General features: G+C 41.0%; 1 protein-coding gene across 3 annotated transcripts in view; it reads right to left on the bottom strand.

Annotated features, from left to right (window-relative positions):
* Positions 1-20471, bottom strand: part of LOC103360890 (SH3 and PX domain-containing protein 2A) — a 52611-nt gene that overhangs the window by 10669 nt on the left and 21471 nt on the right. For all 3 annotated transcript variants that reach the window (XM_008286817.1, XM_008286818.1, XM_008286819.1), the window contains 2 exons: positions 19728-19759; positions 10612-10740 (listed from right to left, as the gene is read on the bottom strand). In XM_008286817.1, the coding sequence (XP_008285039.1) occupies positions 10612-10740; positions 19728-19759 (161 nt within the window). The remainder of the gene's footprint in view (positions 1-10611; positions 10741-19727; positions 19760-20471) is intronic.

Below are 20471 nucleotides of genomic sequence, written 5' to 3'. Positions count from 1 at the left end.
CATCTTTGTTTTAGTGTTTGAGCCCTTATTTGATAAAATATCTCAAATCACAGGGATGAGCTACAAATGAACATGAACATGAGGAACCTGACTGCGTTGCCAGCAGAATCTATAACCGCGGTCAGGGCCAAGAACATCAGAGGGAGCATCGCCTGGCCGTGGCTCCGCTCGTGACAAGGTCTTGTTTGGCCTGGGTTTCATCAGGATCAGTCATGATTTCAGTGGGCAGGACACTGTTGAGGTTCTGAAAAATATCTGTTTGCAGCGTTGCAGCTGATTTGAATTGGTTCTTCAGGGTATGACAGCATTGCTCTATAGGAAAAATACCTCAGCTGGAGGTATTTCAGTTTAAAATTGGACCTGAATCAAGCGAGTAGATAGGGTGATCTGTGTGAGTCCATATATGCGCTCATCAGAACATTTTCAACCGACACTAAATCAGCCACTTCTTTTCACCATATTGGAAAAAAGTCACCCCACATTTGGAAGGCTGTGTAAACGCTTTGCGAAAGACCTGGGTGACAAATTTGGCAGAAAAGCTGTCCTATATGTGGTATGCCACACACACACAGACACACACACACGCTATTTGTTGTGGTAACAGGAGTACAATATGGCTGACAGCTGTCTGGACAACCCATAAAGACCATAGGAGTGTTCCATGACACTTTCACAGCTGGTCCAGTCCTCTGGTGTACATTTTTCTTCAGAAGTGTTGTGTTATGAGGCAGTTTAGTTGCACACGGTTAATAAAAAGAGGCAGAATGTATTATGGTCGCAGCAGAAGGAAGATGTATTGGTTAATTAGTGATCTGGCAAAGGACAACGCGAAATTATAGGATGCTAATAAGGAAATAAAAGCAAAAACAGTGTGAAACGTGTTGTAATTACGTTCTTAATTTTTGCGGGCATGCATAGCAATTAGACAGGTAGTAATTAAAGGCCTCTATGGATCAGAAGTGGTTACATGCTGTGTTCTAGGTAGACAGGACGGTACACAGGGATTCCCCCTTTCATCAGTGTTGAGGACTTCCTCTGTTTGAAATTGACAATATACAAAACATCACATCTGCTGCATCGTGGCATTTTGTGTAACAGCAAAACAAACCAGAATGGAGATGCAAACCTCTGCCAACAATGAGCAACTACTCAACCTGCTGCTGAAGTCAAAAACATCATAGCTGTCATTACAACTTAATGATTGCTGCTAAGACGACCGTAGGATTGGGAATCAGGTTCCGGCTATTTCATGTATAGTTACAAAGACTCACTAACTGTTTAATGCTGGCAATCCCAATTTCTGATGACGAACATAACTGAATCAAATTGATTCCCTGGCCATCTGTCCACCAAATTAAACTGGAATCTAGAAGAACTACAGATACCCTGCTGACAGACTAATGCAAGAGTTTCTCAGTGGAAGCAATAACAGACAAAATCTTTCCAGGCCTTTTTGGAACTTACGCATGCAATCTCTGTGATTCATGTCAAGGATGATTCATTTAATTGATGACTACACAATAACAGCGAGAAAAAGAAAAAAACAAAAACTTGATCAGCTGTACAGTGGGGCTATTTTGCATAGAGTTAGGGTGGGGCCAGATAGGAGGATGTTGTTTGGCTCTGAGCACACTCCTGGCTAGGGCTCAGGGACATAACAAGCCATGTAATGTGCTCAGTCTTTGCACCAAAGCTTTGGCTTGAACAAAAGCCCACGCCAATAAATCAGGCCGAGACTGCGAGCCACAAAAAGCACAAAATGGTATCTACAACCATCTGAAGGACTTAAAATTCAGATTCTTTTCTTTATTCAGTGGAATTAAACGCTTGTGAGAAGATTCAAGTATTATATCTAATTTGACATTAATTACGAGGACATCATCATTTTAAATTGAATTAATTGCGGCAAAATTTTGCAATAGTTCATTAAGTCTTTGAAACGTTTAAATGCATCTCATGCGTTGTGTTTAATGGCCAGCGAAGGGCAATATCAACTATTAATGGTACATTAAACTGAATCAACCATTATACAGAGAGGTCTGCTTGGAAGGAGAAAGAAAGTCTGGGGTTAACTCAGTAAAGACAAAAAAATAAAAAATAAACCCACGTTTGCAAATTGCCATTTTCACACTGACATTTCAGCGGAAGGTAAATGTCATGTTCACTTTAGCAAACTGACACAGGATGCAAATGAAAGCAAATATAAGAATAGAGTGTAGGGATGTACTTTAATTGTGAGCACTTAGCTGTAAGTCGGAATATACATACTGCACAAAGACATGCTGCTGCTATAAAAGGCCTGAGTAAATAAGTGTTGTTAGTGATGGCTAGGGCGGCTTTCCCCTGTATTTTTCAACCATCCTTCCATATGGCAGGTGCTTAGGCTAAGCTCACTGAACCTCAAAAGAAGCAATAAAAGTAAACCAAAAGTGCACACACATTACGCAAGTGCTGATTTCCTGGCTATTGCAGGTTTATATCAGACAGGTTGCAATTACATGAAATGTAGGGAAAGAAAACACTGTTTGGCGTCTTTCAACACTTTCACAGAGTGACTGCTACATAGTTGATGTGTACCGGCAACACAAAATGACAGCTTTCAGAAACCATGTGGTGGACATGAACTCATTCAATCTATATGTAAAGCTTAGGGTTTTGGATTTCAAATGAAACGACCTATCACCGCCACATAACATGTTTTATGTTGTGATAACTCTTCTGGAATTTCTTCATTCCATAAAGGCTAGGTGGCAAATGTGATTCTTCACTTTTGGACAACTTCATTCTTGACAGGGTTATCATTTGCACCGCCTGAACACAAACCTTCAGCTGCGGTCATTACAAAAGAAACAGCTGTTTTGTGGGTCTCCTCCTGCCAAGACAGCAATTTTGCAGTATTACACAATGACTAACATTTCGATGAAATCATACTGGTAAGTCGGCATGCTTTTCTGAAATTTGTTAAGCTTCATGTTACCGCAGTATGACCTAGAAGGCTTCAACCGGTTGGGTATTAAAATCTCAGACTATAGAGATTTTAATACCAAACAGATTGTAAGTTTGTAGACTCTGCTATCAGACAAAGGATTAATTGTAGCATGACAAAAATGCAAAATGAGCTTGCATTATTGAAAAGCAGCAGTGAGAAAGTAAAACTCCTGCAGGGTGAATGAATGAAGAGGTGGATTCAGCTGCTGAAAGGTGAAATGGCTGATAATGGAAAGGAGATTAAGAGAGTAATGTGCGCTCTCTCTCCTCCTCGCTTCCGATTAACTGTACAGATGTGGGAGAAACGAATGACGGAAGCATACCTTATGTCTGGAAATACGCGTGAGTGAGTTTTGTACGAGTGCACCTATCTGCACGTTTGTCTGATTCTGATTCATCGGCTGTTTTGGTTCCCACAACAAAGAAAGCAGACGTACATTACTAAGCTACACCTGCATCTTTAATGTTGCTTGTGTATCATCTCTTGTTGTCTTTGATCAGTCTGTATCACAACCTGTTTTTCTCCATGTCTTACTGCCTCGCTATAAAAAAAGTTTTAAAAAATCTTGGAAAGCTGCTGCACAGTTTTAACCACAAAGGAAAAAAAGAAGACAGCCAAATGCTGACTGGCAATACACTTTGCTAAACATTATTCAATAATACGATTATAGCTACTTAGTCAACATCCTGAGTAAATCAAAAAAGCTTTTAAAGTGTTTGAGCAGAGTTTAGTTTTGTAACCTTCACCGTTTTGGGGTCAGTGTTTGCATAAGACAATAGCTAAGCCCACAACCCTCCAGTGGAGATCTCATATAACACCCTCACACTATAGGATCAGGACCACAGACATGAGCCTCAAATGTTACAGCCTCAGAGAGGAGTTTGTCTCCACAACAGTGCTGTTTTGCACTACAAGGACACCAAGACAAAGTCAGCGTTTTAAGCAAAGGGCGAGTTGTAACTAATTTTGTACCTCAGCTGCCTGCTGTGAGGTGCACAACTCTGCAAGTAAATGCCTGCTTCATCCCAATTATCTCCTCTTTTTACTAAAAGAAAACGATGTTGTCAGCCTATTTCAGACAGCATGATAGAAACAGATCCAGATTTAACAGTTTCACATTTGGGGAGTTAGATGAAAAGTCAATCTGTTCATTACATATACAGCCAGCCGCTGGTTAGATTTGCCGAGAACAAAGAAGCACAAGGAAACAGCAAGCTTGCACTGGCCGGCAGTAACAAAATCCATCTCCCAGCACCTCTAAAGTTCACATTTTATCTTTTAATGTCCTCAGATCTCGACTGGTTGCCTGGCAAATTGTCATTTAACAATTTTGTTTTGGTATGGATTAAACCAAGCAGCTTATCACATGTTAATTAGGAAGCTTTAGAGGTGACAGAGGCGGTCTAGCTGTTCCCCCTGTTCCCAGTCATTTGGCTGACATAAGCTAACCTGCTGATGGATGTAGCTTCATATTGAACACACAGATAAGTTACAGCTTTCTCATCTCTCCTCCAATAAGAGAATAATAAGCATTTCCCCACCACCACCAAAAAAGTCACATTGTTTTAACTGAATTTGATGAACATATTTCAAAACTCCATTGAGTGAATAAGAAAGCTCTGTGCTGTAAGTTGAGCTGTTTTGCAGAAATGTAGAAATGCAAGATGAAAAGACTACCGACAAAGATATGACTCTATTACATATGTAAACAGATGCCCCTTCCAAACTTCTATGGAGCTGTCCTTTTACTTAACCTATAGCATATTCCGTTCCTGGAAGCGCAGATGCAGCGGGCAGACGTATAATAGGAGCAGACAGTATTTCTAAGCTCTATTTGTCTCGCATACATCTGGAAACTCTATCAGCTTTAAGACCCATGCTTCATTTTTACTGTAATCAACAACAGATTCTCAGCTGCAACAAAGTAACTGGATTTATACCATGTCGGTCTTTTCCTAAGGTGAGTGGAAAACCCATGAAACAATGCTGCAATCTATGAACACAATCAATCAAGTCTAATTCTTAAGCAATGACATTTACAACACAATGCGACACTGCAATGCTCCGTAATCCCTACAAATTTATCGTTAACACAAACAGGCTTATGGCTGTAATGAAATTTGAAATCAACATTGCTTTGTGCTTTGGAGTAACTCCTCACAAAAGAGTTCTAGCATGAATATGAGAACCACAGATTCAGCAGCACGAGGAAAGGGTGTTTTTTTTTTTTTCACAACCTGAAATGATGAGGAATGCAGGGGCTCAGCAGTCCTGCAGATATCTGACACCACTGTTGAGTAGAGCAGGAGAAAACCCCATTCATTTCCAGCTTCTGTATTTATTAACAGTAGATCCTGTATCAAAGCACAAGGGGGAAGGTATCCAGCCCAATACACACACTTCCAGTTTTCATAAAACACTGGGTTTCAATTACCTGGGTGGCTCTGGTACGTGGAGGAGGGGGCAAGAACAGCACAAAACGACTTTCAAGAGCTAATGTTGACCTAAGGAACAACCTTCACTCCCTCCCAGCCTCTGAAAGGATCCCCTCATGGTCTCGACGAAGCAGTAGCCCCTGGCTTGTGTGCACTCTAGGCTCCACTGATTTGGAGACACAGCAGTCCTTGAGTGTCTGAAAGCCCACCCCTTAAAACGCAACTCAATGGTCAATTCTTAAGTGAAAGAGAGGCACCATTTTGGCTCCACAGACTGATTTCTGTACACTATTATTACCACTATTACTGCCACTTAAATCCTGTTATCGCTCGTGTTTTTCACCTTCAGCGCCTGTGTGACAAGATGCAAGAAAATAAAGCAGTAAAAACCTATGTTCAAAATGCCTGTTACGAACCTCCCATCTGAGTTTCCATATCTAAAAATACAGGATAAGGTCAATTTCTTGAGATGGTCATTAGTACTTCCTATGTTAGGCCGAAAGAATGTGAAGGATGGCGATTACTCTGAGTGGATAATGTGTCTTCCATCTGCTGGTGCAACTTCTGCTTAAAAAACACATTTAACACTTGGCACGTTTTCTGTATCATGTCTTTGGTGGTTCGTTGACAAGAATTATAGGGTTTTTCCTACATTATACAAGGAAACATGGTCTTGCTGAAACTGCACATACCAAAATTGGAAAACTGAAGGTTTGAGCACTGCCAGCCCCTGAAGCTCAACACTGACCTTGCCGTTTATACTGCTGCACATCAGAGACAGAAAAATTGCAGTAAACATAATGCTGTCACACTTGAAGGAACCATCGTAGATAAAATCTGCAAGATAATTGCAGTTATCTTGTTTATTGAGTATTACGATAGAACACGTTTTGGTGCTATAGAAGAAAGCCAACTGTCATTTTAATAAGCTGTAATCTGTGCAACACATCCCAGAAGAAACAATAAATACTGTTGATTGCCGGCTTCAACAAAATACACAGTAAATTAGCTTTATCAAGGTCATGTTCTCCTTCTTTTTTGTTGTCTGCATGATAGCGTAGGCGTATACATCCATGCAAGCAGCCCTATGAGGCTGTGCTAAGGCACCGTGGTGCTTTGAACTAAATGCTAATGGTAAAATGCTGAAAGATAATAAGCGAATACGACGTTTACTATATTTGCCATGTTAGCATGCTTAGATTTGAACTATAGATTTGTCTGAAGGGGATACAATTAGTTTTGCAGGTGTTTGGTCGTGAAGTCAAGTACTAGAGTTTATGGTGGCACCAGATAAACAGTTGAGATTTTTCTTGAGGGGAACATGAAGGTCTACGCCAAAGCTAATGGCGGTCTATCCACGTATTGTAAAGGATTTTACTGGAAGCCTCCTGGTGGCATTCTGGATGACACTTTGGACCACGTGGCTATCGGCGCCAAACTACAGTTCTATCCATCTAGCAGTTGTTGAGACATTTATTTTGGACCAAAGCAGTAGACTGTGAGACTGCAAGTTTTGTAAAAAAATGTTCAAAAAACAAGTTGATTACACTCTAGTATTTATCTGAATCTTGAATGTTCGCCATTTCCTAAATACTGCTATATAATTTTATAGATAGCATTAAAATTTACTGGCATAATCCTTCTAAGAGAAACATTGGGTCTCTGTTCTTGCAGTGAACACTAGATGAAGAAGAATCCGCCTCTCTCAACATCAAGCTCCTGCTGAGCTTAGCCCTGAGATCATCTTGCTTCCAGCTTGGACACAAGACAGCAGAAATATTACTGTATTGGTACATTTTTCCATGTGACGATACAACCGACATCCTGCACATCAATCATGCCATGCTGAGGGCCAGATCTGTTTAATCTGCCAGCAGTCTCTATGGGCTTTCAGCCAGGCAGTCCAACATCACCTGCAGGAATACCCCTTTCTTTCCGGCTTCTCTATGAAGCATTGTCCAACATTAAATCATTGTTGCTTGTGAAGCCAGAAAGGCCAATTTTACACAAGATTACTCTCTTGGAAAGTGACTCTTCCTGAAATTCCATTTACTCCACCCTGCTTATGTAAGCTGGGAGGAGCGGTAGAGATACAAAACATACTGTATATAGGTGTTGCCAGGGGGCCTTGGGGGAAATGGAGGGACTGATGGTGTTAGTTGGACCCTCCGAAACAGAAAGGCATTCCTGGAGTTCATTTGGCACATTATCATTCATAGAGGCTGAACTAGTTTTGGAATGGAACCCTGACTGTGTCCACACAGGACTGAAGGCAAAATGCCTGACACTGCTTTTGAGGTGGAGGCAAGCCGGCTGCAATAAATACAATATTTCCAGAAGTGCCTGCAAATTATTTTTTCCTTTCCTACATGCTCAATTAAAGGGCAAAGTTTAAACCACTGAATACAGAGCATTTGAACTGACCAACAAGGCTGCTAGCTTAGCTTTGGTTAACATCTCTCCAATATAGTGTAAACTGAGGAGGCATCCTGGAGGATCCATTAAGCCATTATAATGAACCAACCTCTCTGAACCACTAACTTTGGCAGGAAATTGCTTTTTCCATTTTCTCCCGAGTTTCTCCCTGCACTACTCTCTCCTCTTGAGCCAGCATCTCCCCTGGTAAACTCTCATAAAATAGACAAATAAAATTACTGCAATAGGAATGTGGACAACATTTGTAATTATAGCACAAATTTAGATTGATCCACAGTTTTTGACAAAACTAAACTGCAACTTCTAACATTTCCATAGTGCTCCATTCGATCAATAGTAACTTCTGTGAGTGCTATTCCAGAGAAACTTAATGCTACAAAGGAACCTCAAGCACTTATTGGTTTACCCTGTTTATTTACCACTGCACCTACTTCAAACCCAGCAAACCGGAGATAAGTATAAACTGCTGCACCAACTGAAACAAAGACCACGACACAAACTGTATCATGAAGCCAGTGCAACGGAAAATACTTCCTTGGCTCGGGACAGCAGGCTGGAAAAGTGGAGAAAGCCGAGCTCGCTTATAGGTCTGACCTAGATTCACTGCCCTGTCAAAGGCATATATTATCTAATCCAAGGTAAGGAAAAGTCGATAACTGCACTGGGCAGCAGTCACAGCCAGTGTCTATGGTACAGTAGCTTTAACAGCAGGACTTCTGTTGAAGGTCTTGGGTGAACTGAAAAAACAACATAGAGCTGTAGTTTTCCATTTCTAAATCAGTCTCTGTTATACTCCTATACTCTCACACCTTTATACAAAAATCTCATACAAAATCAATCAGACATACAATGCAGATACAATACTATGTGGCAGTATGACAGAATACAGATATTTTCCACTCAGTTCATCCAAAGACTCTGCAGGGGGACCCATGCTGTTTCAAATCTGCAAGGCTTGAAAATCCATACGGCCCTTTTTATCATAACAAATGCAGCAGACACTTTTAGTGCTTCTAACTCAGCATATTCACTACGTAGCTCTGTACTACAGAGATCAATCTGTCAGAAATCATTAAAGGGTTTGTACTTATCCTGCAAAGGAATGGATGCTAAATCAAATGAGCTCTGAAATCATCTTAGCACACACCTGGTCTTGTTAGTACTGGCAAAGGGATACGGACTGATGTCACCCAGCCAAATGGACCAGCTTTAGCCGACTTCCATTGCAGGAGGTGTTGAGATTTCCGCTAAATGCTAGCTGTGCTGCTGGAAACAGTCTGCACAGCAAAATGTGAGCGGAGGGAGGGGGGGGTTGTATTTATTTCAGATCTCTGTGAAAGTGTCAATGTGTAATAAAGCTGTCAAGTAGCCTTAGGATGTCTTTGAAAAAGCCTGGTTTACTGTTTTTCTCTTTGGAAATTCATGAGATATCAAATGAATGAATGAGCTGAAGTGAAAGTGGCAACAAAATATAGCCTGCATCAGAGAAAATGATGAAAGAAAGCAATAAGAATATAAAACGACATTACAGCAATACCACAGAAACCAACAAAATCACAAACCTCAATGAGAAGTGCACGCAGATCAACCACCATACATCTGCACAGTGGTCAGCTGAAATGCAAACGTGAAGGGGCCTCTACTTAAAAGCACAGAACCATGCAGTTCAAATTCACGGAGGAAAGCACTCATATAAGGCCCCCGATAAAAGGACTTCAAGGTGTTGGAATATCCGCCTCACTGTGGCTCCCCATTGGGTTGAAATCCTACTGGAGCAGGGAGTGAAAACAAATACATGAACCCGAAGGCAGGACACGTGACACTTCAAAGCGATCTCACTCTATGGACCCTCTTCCTTAAGGCCAGTGTGGCACTCACACCCATCGTGAAACCCAAGTCCAATTGCCTTCCTGGTCACTGTTTCCTCCTCCATCTCTCTTTACCCGTCCTCCCTCTGTAGAACACATGAGTCCCATTACTGTTTTACTGTCTCAGCACACCATTAAAGCTGAACGTCAGACCTTGTTACTGGGCCTATAGCTCTCCAGTCACTCTAGTGCTCTATATGATAAATTTCCTTAAAGAAATGTGCTTCAGACAGGTGCTTAGACTTGGGTGACAATTATATGAGTATTTATTTTCTGTTTCGCAAATATGTTTATTACATATTGTATTTCAGTTAATGTATTTTTGGAGAAAAAAAATTAAAGCCTACTTGAGTCCTCTTCCACCCACAATAGATATAATTTACTGCATATTGAATAGCGTGAAGTTGTCTCAGCTAAATACTCATTAAACATGCAATATTGTCAAACTGAATGACACAAACCCTCAAACACAATCTTGGTCTTGTCTGCTAGCTCTTTCCAGAGGTTAAACAGCTGACTAAGGACTCTCTGCAGCTGGCATTTGTAAATCCGGCATGTCTTGCTGGCTTTCCATTAAAGTGAGGTGGAATAATTAATATGAGTCTGGAAGACATTCCTCTTGCTAGAGGCAACATTCTGGCCCCCAGCCTAAACCAACAGTGGGAAAAAACAGGGCTGACTGCAGGCCAAAGCGAGCCTCCAGATGGGGCTGAGTAACAGCTAGCAAGCTTTGGACAAAGGAGGTGAAAGGGTTGAGTGAGGGAAAAGGGCAGAATGTTTGAGGAACTACGGACTGAATCATGAATGTTCCAGTTTGTGTCTGAAATACACAGGTCATTCCTGCTCAGTATGTCTTAGTTGTGCATTTGTTTTGATTACTCACCACTTTCACTCTTCTCAATGACGTCGACCACCTCGCCTGCTTGAAGACTGATTTCTGCAGGCTCTTGTTTCTCATAATTGGCCACCACCACATATTGTTCCAGGAGCATGGGGTCCGAACCATCCAGACCTGGAGTTGATGGAAAAAAACATGCTGTCAGCCAGCTGCCAGCCATAGGTCCACGAGAACGACTGTTGGGCACTCGCTGTGCCATAGGCCACTTTGTCTGTAGAGCTCAGCCAATCACAATATTCACAGGGTTCAGTGCATCTTCCCCAGAGTCTAGCCATAGAGCTGCATCCCTCTCCAGCCCAACATCAAGGGCAATGGAGATGCTGAAAGTCTAGGAAAAGAACCTCCTTCCAAAAAGTAAAGGATCAAGCAGTCAAGAGCAGAAAATCCATTCTGTTTCACTGAAGGCACCTCATCCTCACTGTCGAACAAAGCTGAGTACGGGTCAGTAGATACACGTAGACACATGAACACGGTTTACAGAGGAGCAGCTACGAGAAAGCAAATAGAGGTGTAGCAGTGACAGAAAAGTGAGCTAAAGCCAGCTGAGGACAGGACAGTAGAGTGGGAGAAAGAAATGGTTTCCCTTAGAAAATAAAACATCTGCTAAAAAGCCTCCTTCTCCTCAGATGGGGCTGGAGCTGGAGGAAGAGTAGGGGGTTGTGTACGCCAATCATAAGAGTCGGCACTAGGGGCCTTAAATAGAACCAGATGAAGGGGCTGGAGCTGTGCTCAGAGGGATGGCCCTCTGTCTCCATGAAACACTAGAGCTCTGACTGCAGCGTGCAGCCCAGCCAATGGAAATCTTTCTTTCTCTACTTCACTGAGTTAACCATATAAACACCAGCAGTGACTTAGTTTTTTCATTTAGCTTGTGGCTGCTCTCCTAACTGGGTCAGTATCCATCCTTTCACCAGATTTTGGTTTCCTAACTAACAGGAAAGAGAAAAAAAACAGATGTTTTTTGTTTATGAAGGCATTTAAAGAATGTATAGTGCGCAGTACTTTACCAACATCCACAACATTTTTTCCCCCCCACAAGAGTAGGGCTACATTAACTGAGCCCGGCTGAAGCCTTAATCATGAAAAATCCTTAAAACAAGCATAGCTGAAGAAACTAAAGCAGATCTAACAAGTGTCAGCTGGAATCCAGACACAAACCAGCTGACGTTCAGTTCACACATTAGCAAGAGCTTCTACTGACCACTGAGTTCAAAGCTGCAAACAGAAGGAGCTACTGTCTGAACGCTTTATATCTGTTTACCCTCGTACTACTTCCACAGCAGATATGTACTTTTATGGTGTGACTTAATAACCAGAAAAGATCTCCAGAGACTGTTAAGATTACAATCTCTGTTCATGGTCACACTCATCCAAATTCTGCTTTCACTAACGGCCATCGGTTAATGTAGAGTTAGCTTAAGTATGTGAGCTTTTGATTCACACAATCAGCAAATATTTCCAGCAAAATATTGAAACAAAAAAGAAGAAAAGAGGTAAGCAAATCCAAATACAATAAATGTGGTAAACACAGTTTGTGGAAAGAGTACCTCTGTTTTATCCCGTGGATGGAAACTAAGAACATTTCCGTCCAAGAAACTGAAGACTTGAGGCTTAGATAAGGAATGATTGAAAAGGTCTGGATTAAGCTGCCATTTCTCCAAAGAGCTGACTTGGCGACAGTCCCCCCAGACTAGAGATTAACATTTCTCTAAATCTGGATAAAGTTTTGCATTCAATTCAGGAACTCCATTTGAAATGTCAAGGAGCTAATAACTCACCAAAATGAACTCAGCACCATTAGCATCTCTCATGTCAAAACTGCCAAAGAGTCTGACACTGGAAATACTGTGGTCGGCCTGTGGTTTATGGAGCTTCACGTTATTTATGCAAGATGTTTCATCTAACCACAAAGTTGGGTGCAGAAACAATGGAAAGAGCATTACTTCAATATTGCCTTGTTGTTCTTCAATGTAAGATATGACAGCAATGACTGTATTTACAGCAAACAGTGATTTTTCTTTTATATTCATATATTTTTATTTCTTTTGACAGTATTATCCTTCTGAATGCCAAGCAGTTTCTGGTCCGTTTGTTGCTCCCGCCTCATTTGTGCTCGCTGTGGGTTCTTTTGTCAAGAAAAAGTCCTGAATATCTACGGAAACACCACAACCGTGGCTAGAAGCAGAGCGAATCAAAGATGCCTTCTGTGCAGTATGACACAGCTATAATGGTAGAAATCATTAAAAATGAAAAAAAGCAATTGAATTTCTTTGATAATCTATTTTTACAAAACTTTTAAAAACCTGGAATCTGTTGTAGATGTGACTGTTGCAATTACTAACAGGACTTTAGCCAATTATAAACAATGTCATAATTACAATTACATACTTGAATACATGTGAGTGTGCTTAGTTGTCTGTCTCGAAGTGTAGCCCTGTGATAGACTGGTGACCTGTCCAGGGTGTCCCCTGCCTTCACCCTACGTCGGCTGGGATAGACTCCAGCCCCCCCGCGACCCTAGTGAGGATTAAGCGGTGTTTAGATAATGGATGGATGGATATTTGAATACTTAATTTTAAGTCAATACTTGTGTTTTATTTATAGTATATCTTCTATTATGTCTTTTTCTACCATACTGTTTATTAAATTGTATCTATCACCTATCACAAATTTTACAGACTGCAGAGATAGTAAAGCTATGGGGAAAACAGTAATGGAATCTGGGTGTGTTTAAATCAAGTTCCCAGCTATCTTGTACGGGTGTTGGTTTGTCTAGATATACCGATTTATTAGCATGCAGTACCTTTACCAAGAGTAATTTTTAAATTAACTCCTCTTTACTTTTTCATGACCAGTAATTTTCCCACAAAAGCAACCCTGTGGATTTATTGTGCAGCTTTGCCTACCTAATGCTGAATTTGGCCTTGAAATAAAGTAATGACCTGTTAGGAACTCAGATTTAAGTATCTTGAAACTTGGACATTGTTTCATTAAAAAAAGAAAAAGAAAACACACACTTGTCAAGAACATAATTTCTCAACAGATGGACATAAAACTCAACAGGTCATGATCTCGTGAAACCATAATCTATGTCAAATGATGTAAACGTAGCTGTTAACTACTGCTGCGAGAGAACAGTCAATCTGAGAGTGAGTAAAGACTTTGTCAGCAAAGTCAATAGGTCTGGAAACACAAAAGCTAATATTTCAGCCTCATTCAGGAAATGAAATGTTTTGCAACAGCAGGAAGACAGAGCCTGAACAAGGAGAACATGTGTGAGAAAAATGAGGTGAAGCAGCCTCGGACAGGATGGGTCTAATTTCAAATGAACTTTGTGCAAAGAGAGCTGAATATAGAATGAGCTTTATAAATCAAGGTTTCAGCTAAATGTAGCACTTCAATAAAGTTTCAGCACTGCTATCACTCACTCCCTGAAGAAAAAAGGTGTGCAAGAAGAGTAATACATCACAAGGCACATGGAAGGATTATAAATCAACTAGTCTGAAAAAAATAGAAATGACAATTTCATTAAAAATGCATGCAGCATACATCAACATACAAAGGCAGCTGAAAAATGCATGAAAAGTATTTGGAAGCAAGCAGCTAAATATGATATTTAAGTGCCTGGAATTGTAATTGGAAAAAGCTTTTAATTCAGAAAGTAAGGAATGAGCAGTTGAAACATCCAGCCTCTATCATAAATAATACTTGTATTAATGCAAACTTTACCAAATGTACCTTTAAACTTGAGTAGGTAGAAAATACATCCCTCGTTCTGCAGCTAATCCCTCTCCTCTCCTCTCTCTGTCCTAATCCCCATTCCACCAGACGAGCAAGGAAATAATCTAGCTGAAAGTTCATATTTTCTTGCAGCTTCACACAGGATTTAAACACCACTCTCCCGAGTTAAAGTCTGTCTCCTTACCCACTGTGCCACTATCTCCTTCTGTTGCTACCGACTTTCTTCTCAGCTGATCTGAGCAAAAAGACCTGTGATTGGCTCAAGTCTACCCACACGGGCCAAATGTTCTTAAATCTAAAAACAGAGCCAAGAAAAAGTGCAGCAGTCCTCCCAGACGACATGAATGCTTTAAAACCGTTGTGGAAGTTTTATCCAATGACGCCAAAAAATCCTGCCTACCCCGGCTTTAACAGACAGTTCAAATGCATAACAAATATCCAGTTTTTATATTTAAATAAACACATTTGGATTAAGTTTACTGACTGTAAATAAAGGGCTACTAAAGTGCATTTGTTAAGGTTTTGTGGTAGGTCTGAGAAAATAGCTGACAACTGCTGCTATAAAATCCACGTGTGTTTTTGTATGTATATGAACAGTGACGACCAAAAGCATTTATGAGCTTCGAAAAGCATTTTCTTCTTGGCTCGCATCTCATACAGCTATTAGCCACTCGCTTTGTTTATCTCTCCTCACTCAGATTTATACATGTGCTTCCTGCTCCCACCCTTGCACTCCCAGACGTCCTAACTCCATCCAACCCCCAACCCCACCCCCACTTACCCGTCATCAGCTCCATCCAAAGATGATGACAGTTGGGAACTTTGCAATAATTCATCACCAAGAGGAGGAAACCAGGGAGTCTAGTCTAACCCCTTCATACCCAAGGATATTTTCCTTGTGAAACATTTTTCAGGGATCAAGCTTTTTGGTTGATAGCATAGTTGGCACTGGCCTTCGTGTTTTAGTGCCACATTTTGAACCCATGGGGTAACTTTATGAGAGCAGAACTGGGTTGAGAGGAGTAAAATCTGGCAAAGTGCAATGCCTTTGTTTGGCTCATCAGCAGCAGATGTGCAGCTGGATTAGAAAGGGACACAGAACTGCTGTTCAATGTAGTACAGATGTACTCATGTCATTGAATCAGTATGTGGCCCTGAGGGAGAAGGGGCAGACCACAAATAAATAGTACAGAAACATTCCCCCAAAATCATCATACAGTAAGACAGCCTTCACATTGCAGCTAAAAACTTCTAAATATCATAATTATCTTCATATGATCTGCAGATTTTCTCTGTATATTAAAGGCCGACATAAACATGTAAATGTTACTTAAACAGTACCACTAGTGCAGAAGTTGCATTGGATAGATGAGACAGACTTCCAACTACTTAAAGGTCCACTGTGCAGTTTCTTGCAAACAATCAAAGTACATGTGTTGTTTCTCACCAAAATGCATGAGGTGCCTCCTTCTTTAAAAAAAACACTAGCAAGATAGTTAGATATTTACATTGTTTACATTCAAGTTTTTTGCAGAGGAGTCTTCTTTCTTGCCTTTACTCGCACATTGCGAAACATGTTGTGAAACATAACCACAACCAGTCAATGAAATACATGAACCCACTGCAGGACTATGCATCATGGAGCCTGTTTTTTTGTGTGTGTGCATAAACATGAAAACAACAAAACAGGGACCCACTCATAAAAACTCGCTCCACAGTGCTACTAGAGGTAAGAATCTCCACAGGGAACCTTTAACTACAGTACAGACCGTTGCACTGGATCTTGCTAATACAGACCGTTTCCAAAAAGGACTGGAATCAGATTCAAACCGCTAAATTAATGAGAGGGACTTCAAACCAATCCTACACTTCATCAGGTTTTCCAGTAGAAACTCTGACGCCTTCACCACTTGACAACTCGCACATGAAGGAAAAGGAGCATAACGTATTCCCCGACTTTACTGAAAATCACAAATAAATTACAAATTTGTGATCTCACTCTCAAACAGAGCAGATTCTGCCTCGAACACTGTGTTTTCAGCAAGAAGCTTAAGCTCTGCCTCCAGGGTGGGAGTCCACTGGGACAAATGGTCACTTATCAGAAACAGAGCGGCCTGTATTGGATATGCTCTGTGCTGGAGGAGGTGGAGCTTTGACACAGCCAGAGTTTAATGGTAAGCCAAAACATTTCTATGCTGATGTTAATGCTGTGTGCAGTAAATGAAAAGCACTATTTCAGACTTTTAACAACATCTACAACAACAAAAAATAACAAAAAGCGCAAAATGCAACACTTGATTTAAATTTGGGTTAATGCACAAAATGAATCTTTCACTGGGAGACTCATCATTGTGCATTAGTCTAGAAAGGGGGGGGGGATCCATAAAAGGCCCAGTGTTCGATAGCTGTTCATTAAGAAACACGACAGTTGTTCAAGTGATTTGGAAGTGCTCATTTGCCTTAATGACTTCCTATCCCAGTTTGAAATCGTATCCATCTGCAAATACAAACAAACACACAGACCTCTTGACCCACCCACCATCTGACTTGTTAACAGATTAACCCTTTCTCCCCCACCTACAAGCATGCTCATAAGTATGCATACCCACATACGGTGTGTAAACACCCACGCAGACACAACCCCATGCACGCACAGACACCCTGTCGGTCCCCAGAGACCTGCAGCTCAAATAAAGACAGCAAGTCTGCACACATAAACACACTCCCACGGCCTGTGCGCAACACTGACATGGTTTCCACTTGCCACGTAAACCTCCTCTCCAGCTGCTTTTCACATGCACTACACCCCCGAGCGCTCCCTTTCTTTTTCTCTCCTACTCAATTTCTGTCTTCTGCTCATCTAACTTTTTTTTTATGGAATACAAATAATTGCTAATACTTTGAAGATGAACCGAAGCCCCCAAACTTCAGCAACAGGAAACGTGTATTTTCTTTAGGGTTTGTTATGACAGCATGTCTCTTTATCATTCACAGTCACCTGACAGTGATTTATGCTGACAAGTTGAATATCAGCAGTCAATCCTGACAACGTCATTATGTGTTAGAGAGCAGATAGTATGTCTTTCTTTGAACCTCAAGTAAATAACGGCCTGGCTATGATGCACAGTCAACCATACTGCTTCAAACCTCATGGGGCACTGGAAGCGTGAGTCAAAAACAATAACAGAGATATGGGTCTGAATCTCACTGAAAATGTATCCCAACTCCCTTTGAATACACTTCTCTTCATCGAGCAACTAAAAAGACAAATCACCCATCACAACCAATCATGATGGTAACGAACGTGATGACAATTTTGTAATGAAGACAGAGATGGAAATAAAACCAAAAGTGAGTGATCATCTGTGAGTATGTAAACCCAAGATGTCCCTCTGATTTCTTCTACTTGCCAGGTAAACAGAGTTCCTGGTCGGACCTCTAAATGCCTGCAGTTTTGTGGTCAAGGGCCACATTCTCCTGTTTAGGGCAGGGGCTCAGTAAACTCTTATGGGAGACATGCACCATGTAATTATGGAAACCATAAGCTGCAGCTACAGCACAAATTCACCACAGACTCACTGCACTTTATCTGCTGTCCTGCTTTAAAAGAGAAATATCAATCTTGAACCACTAATGTCCGGCGCGGGGACTATGGTGAAGGATTGAAGATCAAGTATGGGGAGCTTGTGCAGTATGCGCTGCATGTTGACTGTGAATACTAAATTATCATGAGCAGCAGGCATAAAGAGTGTTATTATTGTTTTCATTGCTAGACTTGATTTGACTGAAGGATTTAGAGAAAGAATAAATACATGTGCACCTTAGAAACTCCACAGCTGATTTAATATCAAACTAAACAATTCAAAATACAAAAGCTAGAACTGCGCATGCAAACGACAGCCACTATATGACGAACTTTCCAGGCAGCCGATATGAATATAAGTGGAAGCCAATCTAATATCTTGCACAGACTGAATGTAGGCTACTCAACACACACACAGACACACACACACACACACACACACAGCTGAAATAAGACAATTTTTCCATTTCACTATGTAGCTGGAATTCCCTGTTACATAAAGCCTCAATACCATGGAACACATAATGAAATTAGGTTGGGGTCTTATTTCATTTGGTGGCAACTCCGGCCCAGCTTTTCCTCAGAGCTGATCACCCACAGAAAATTAACTTGCAGGTCATTTACCAAGACGTTCATGGCCCAGCTATGTCATGCGCAACTGTGACAGATTGCAGAAAGGACGGCCACAGCAACTTTGCATCTGATTGCAGGACTAACGTGTAATTTAGTAATGCATGTGGGTATTCTGAGACTGCATGCATGCAAGTGCACGCTCACACAAATACACAACTATTGCACAGCTGTTCACTAAACCCCTCTCATACTTTTCCTGCTGCCTCCTACGCTCCTATCCCCATGCTCAGCTGAGTCACTCACTCCTTCTGTCTTCCTCGCACTATTATCTCACACCATGAACACCAATATATTAATCCAACACTCTCAGAGCAAAATACAAACAGGTGGTCGCTCACATCTTACACTGAATTCTTAACCATTTCATAATAATACAGAAAGTGTTAGGGCAGGATATATTCGTGGATATGTGTTTGAAGAGTGTGCCACTGATTTAGCATTGCAATCCTACAGCAATGTCAGACTCATTTTGAGAAAATAAGAGATCAAAACCAGTACAGTGCAACCATTTTTTGTAACATTCAGCTCCATAATCAATCAATCGGCAATGCATTTTTCTATTAATTGCTAAATCTGGGGGGGAAAAACCCAGATATATTCAATTTACTATCATATGTGACAATAAAAGGTAGCAAATTCCCTCATTGAGTAGCTGAAGGTTGAGAATATTTGGCATTTTTGCTGAAACAACACATTAATTTATATCAAATAGTTAATGAATCATTAACTGATGAATGGACATCACTGTAGCTCAATTCCAAACATTCTTCCTCCTTATCAAAAGCTGCAGCCTACAGTACCCACAATGCAATTCAACCACTGCCAGTATGCTCTGAGATTTTTTTCATTTTCAAACTGAAAGTCTCCAATCCCACATCTTTTTTGACATGTTCCCCGATACTTGTAAACAGACTTTGAGGAGCAAAATTGGCAGAGTTCCACTTTAAAGTTTTGTACAGCAGTTTGATGGAAGCTGTACAATTTCCACATGAGGAGACCTCAAAGTCATTTAAGTAAGCAGTATTTAAACAAGTCATCCATTAGGTAAGCAGTAAATACAGTAAAGACACAATACAACTAGATGGAGCGTTAAATAACTGTTTTAAACGGTCTACTGACTCAGGTAAAAAAAACATTTTCTTACCTGATTTACGTTTTCCGGAGCCTCCACACTCTCTGGAAAAGAAACAACACCAGAGCAACATGGTCAGCGTGAATGTGTGTGAAAAAGGAGGTCAGAGCATTGATACGTCTCGATCAATCCAGTTACAGTTGAATCTCTGCCTGGGTCATCTGAATGTAGTTGGCACACAAGTACCAGCCAAACCCTTGTTGAGAATGCGTACAGAACTTGACCCACTACCAGAGGGAGGGAGTCAGGGTGGGATACATACTGGTGAGTCCCACAGCAAGTATGTCAAGGACAGTAACACAGCAAACCATCGGCTCTTTTAGCCTTTTAGCCGATGCACCGTCATGTGTGCACGCATCGGTTCAAATGGTAGACGTGGTTTATATGAGGGTGATGCAGCTGCCTCTGTTCAACAGAACAGCGTTTATTTACTTGACAACAGTATCATATCTCCCCGTTAAGTTCCATTCATGTTTAGATGTGAAAGCGTCTTTCTGTCCCGAGGCCTGAACTGCAACAAAGCACTGAAAGGAAGAGCATTAGTATCAATGAACCTGCTCTGTCCTTTGACTCTCATCACGGTCACAGAGCAGCAACTTTACGACATTTACTGTACTATGTGTGGAGCAAAACGCTGAACTTCAACAGTAATAAAGGGACATCTAGGGTTATTTCTTACAAGCAGACACAGTTCAAAGATGGAATTGTCTAGTTTGGTAAATGGTAAACAAATACAAATGAACATATGCGGCCTTT

Source organism: Stegastes partitus, unplaced genomic scaffold (genome assembly GCF_000690725.1).
Source record: "Stegastes partitus isolate 25-593 unplaced genomic scaffold, Stegastes_partitus-1.0.2 Scaffold471, whole genome shotgun sequence".
Classification (NCBI taxonomy): Eukaryota; Metazoa; Chordata; class Actinopteri; family Pomacentridae; genus Stegastes; species Stegastes partitus.
This window is presented reverse-complemented; position numbering and strand designations above follow the sequence as displayed.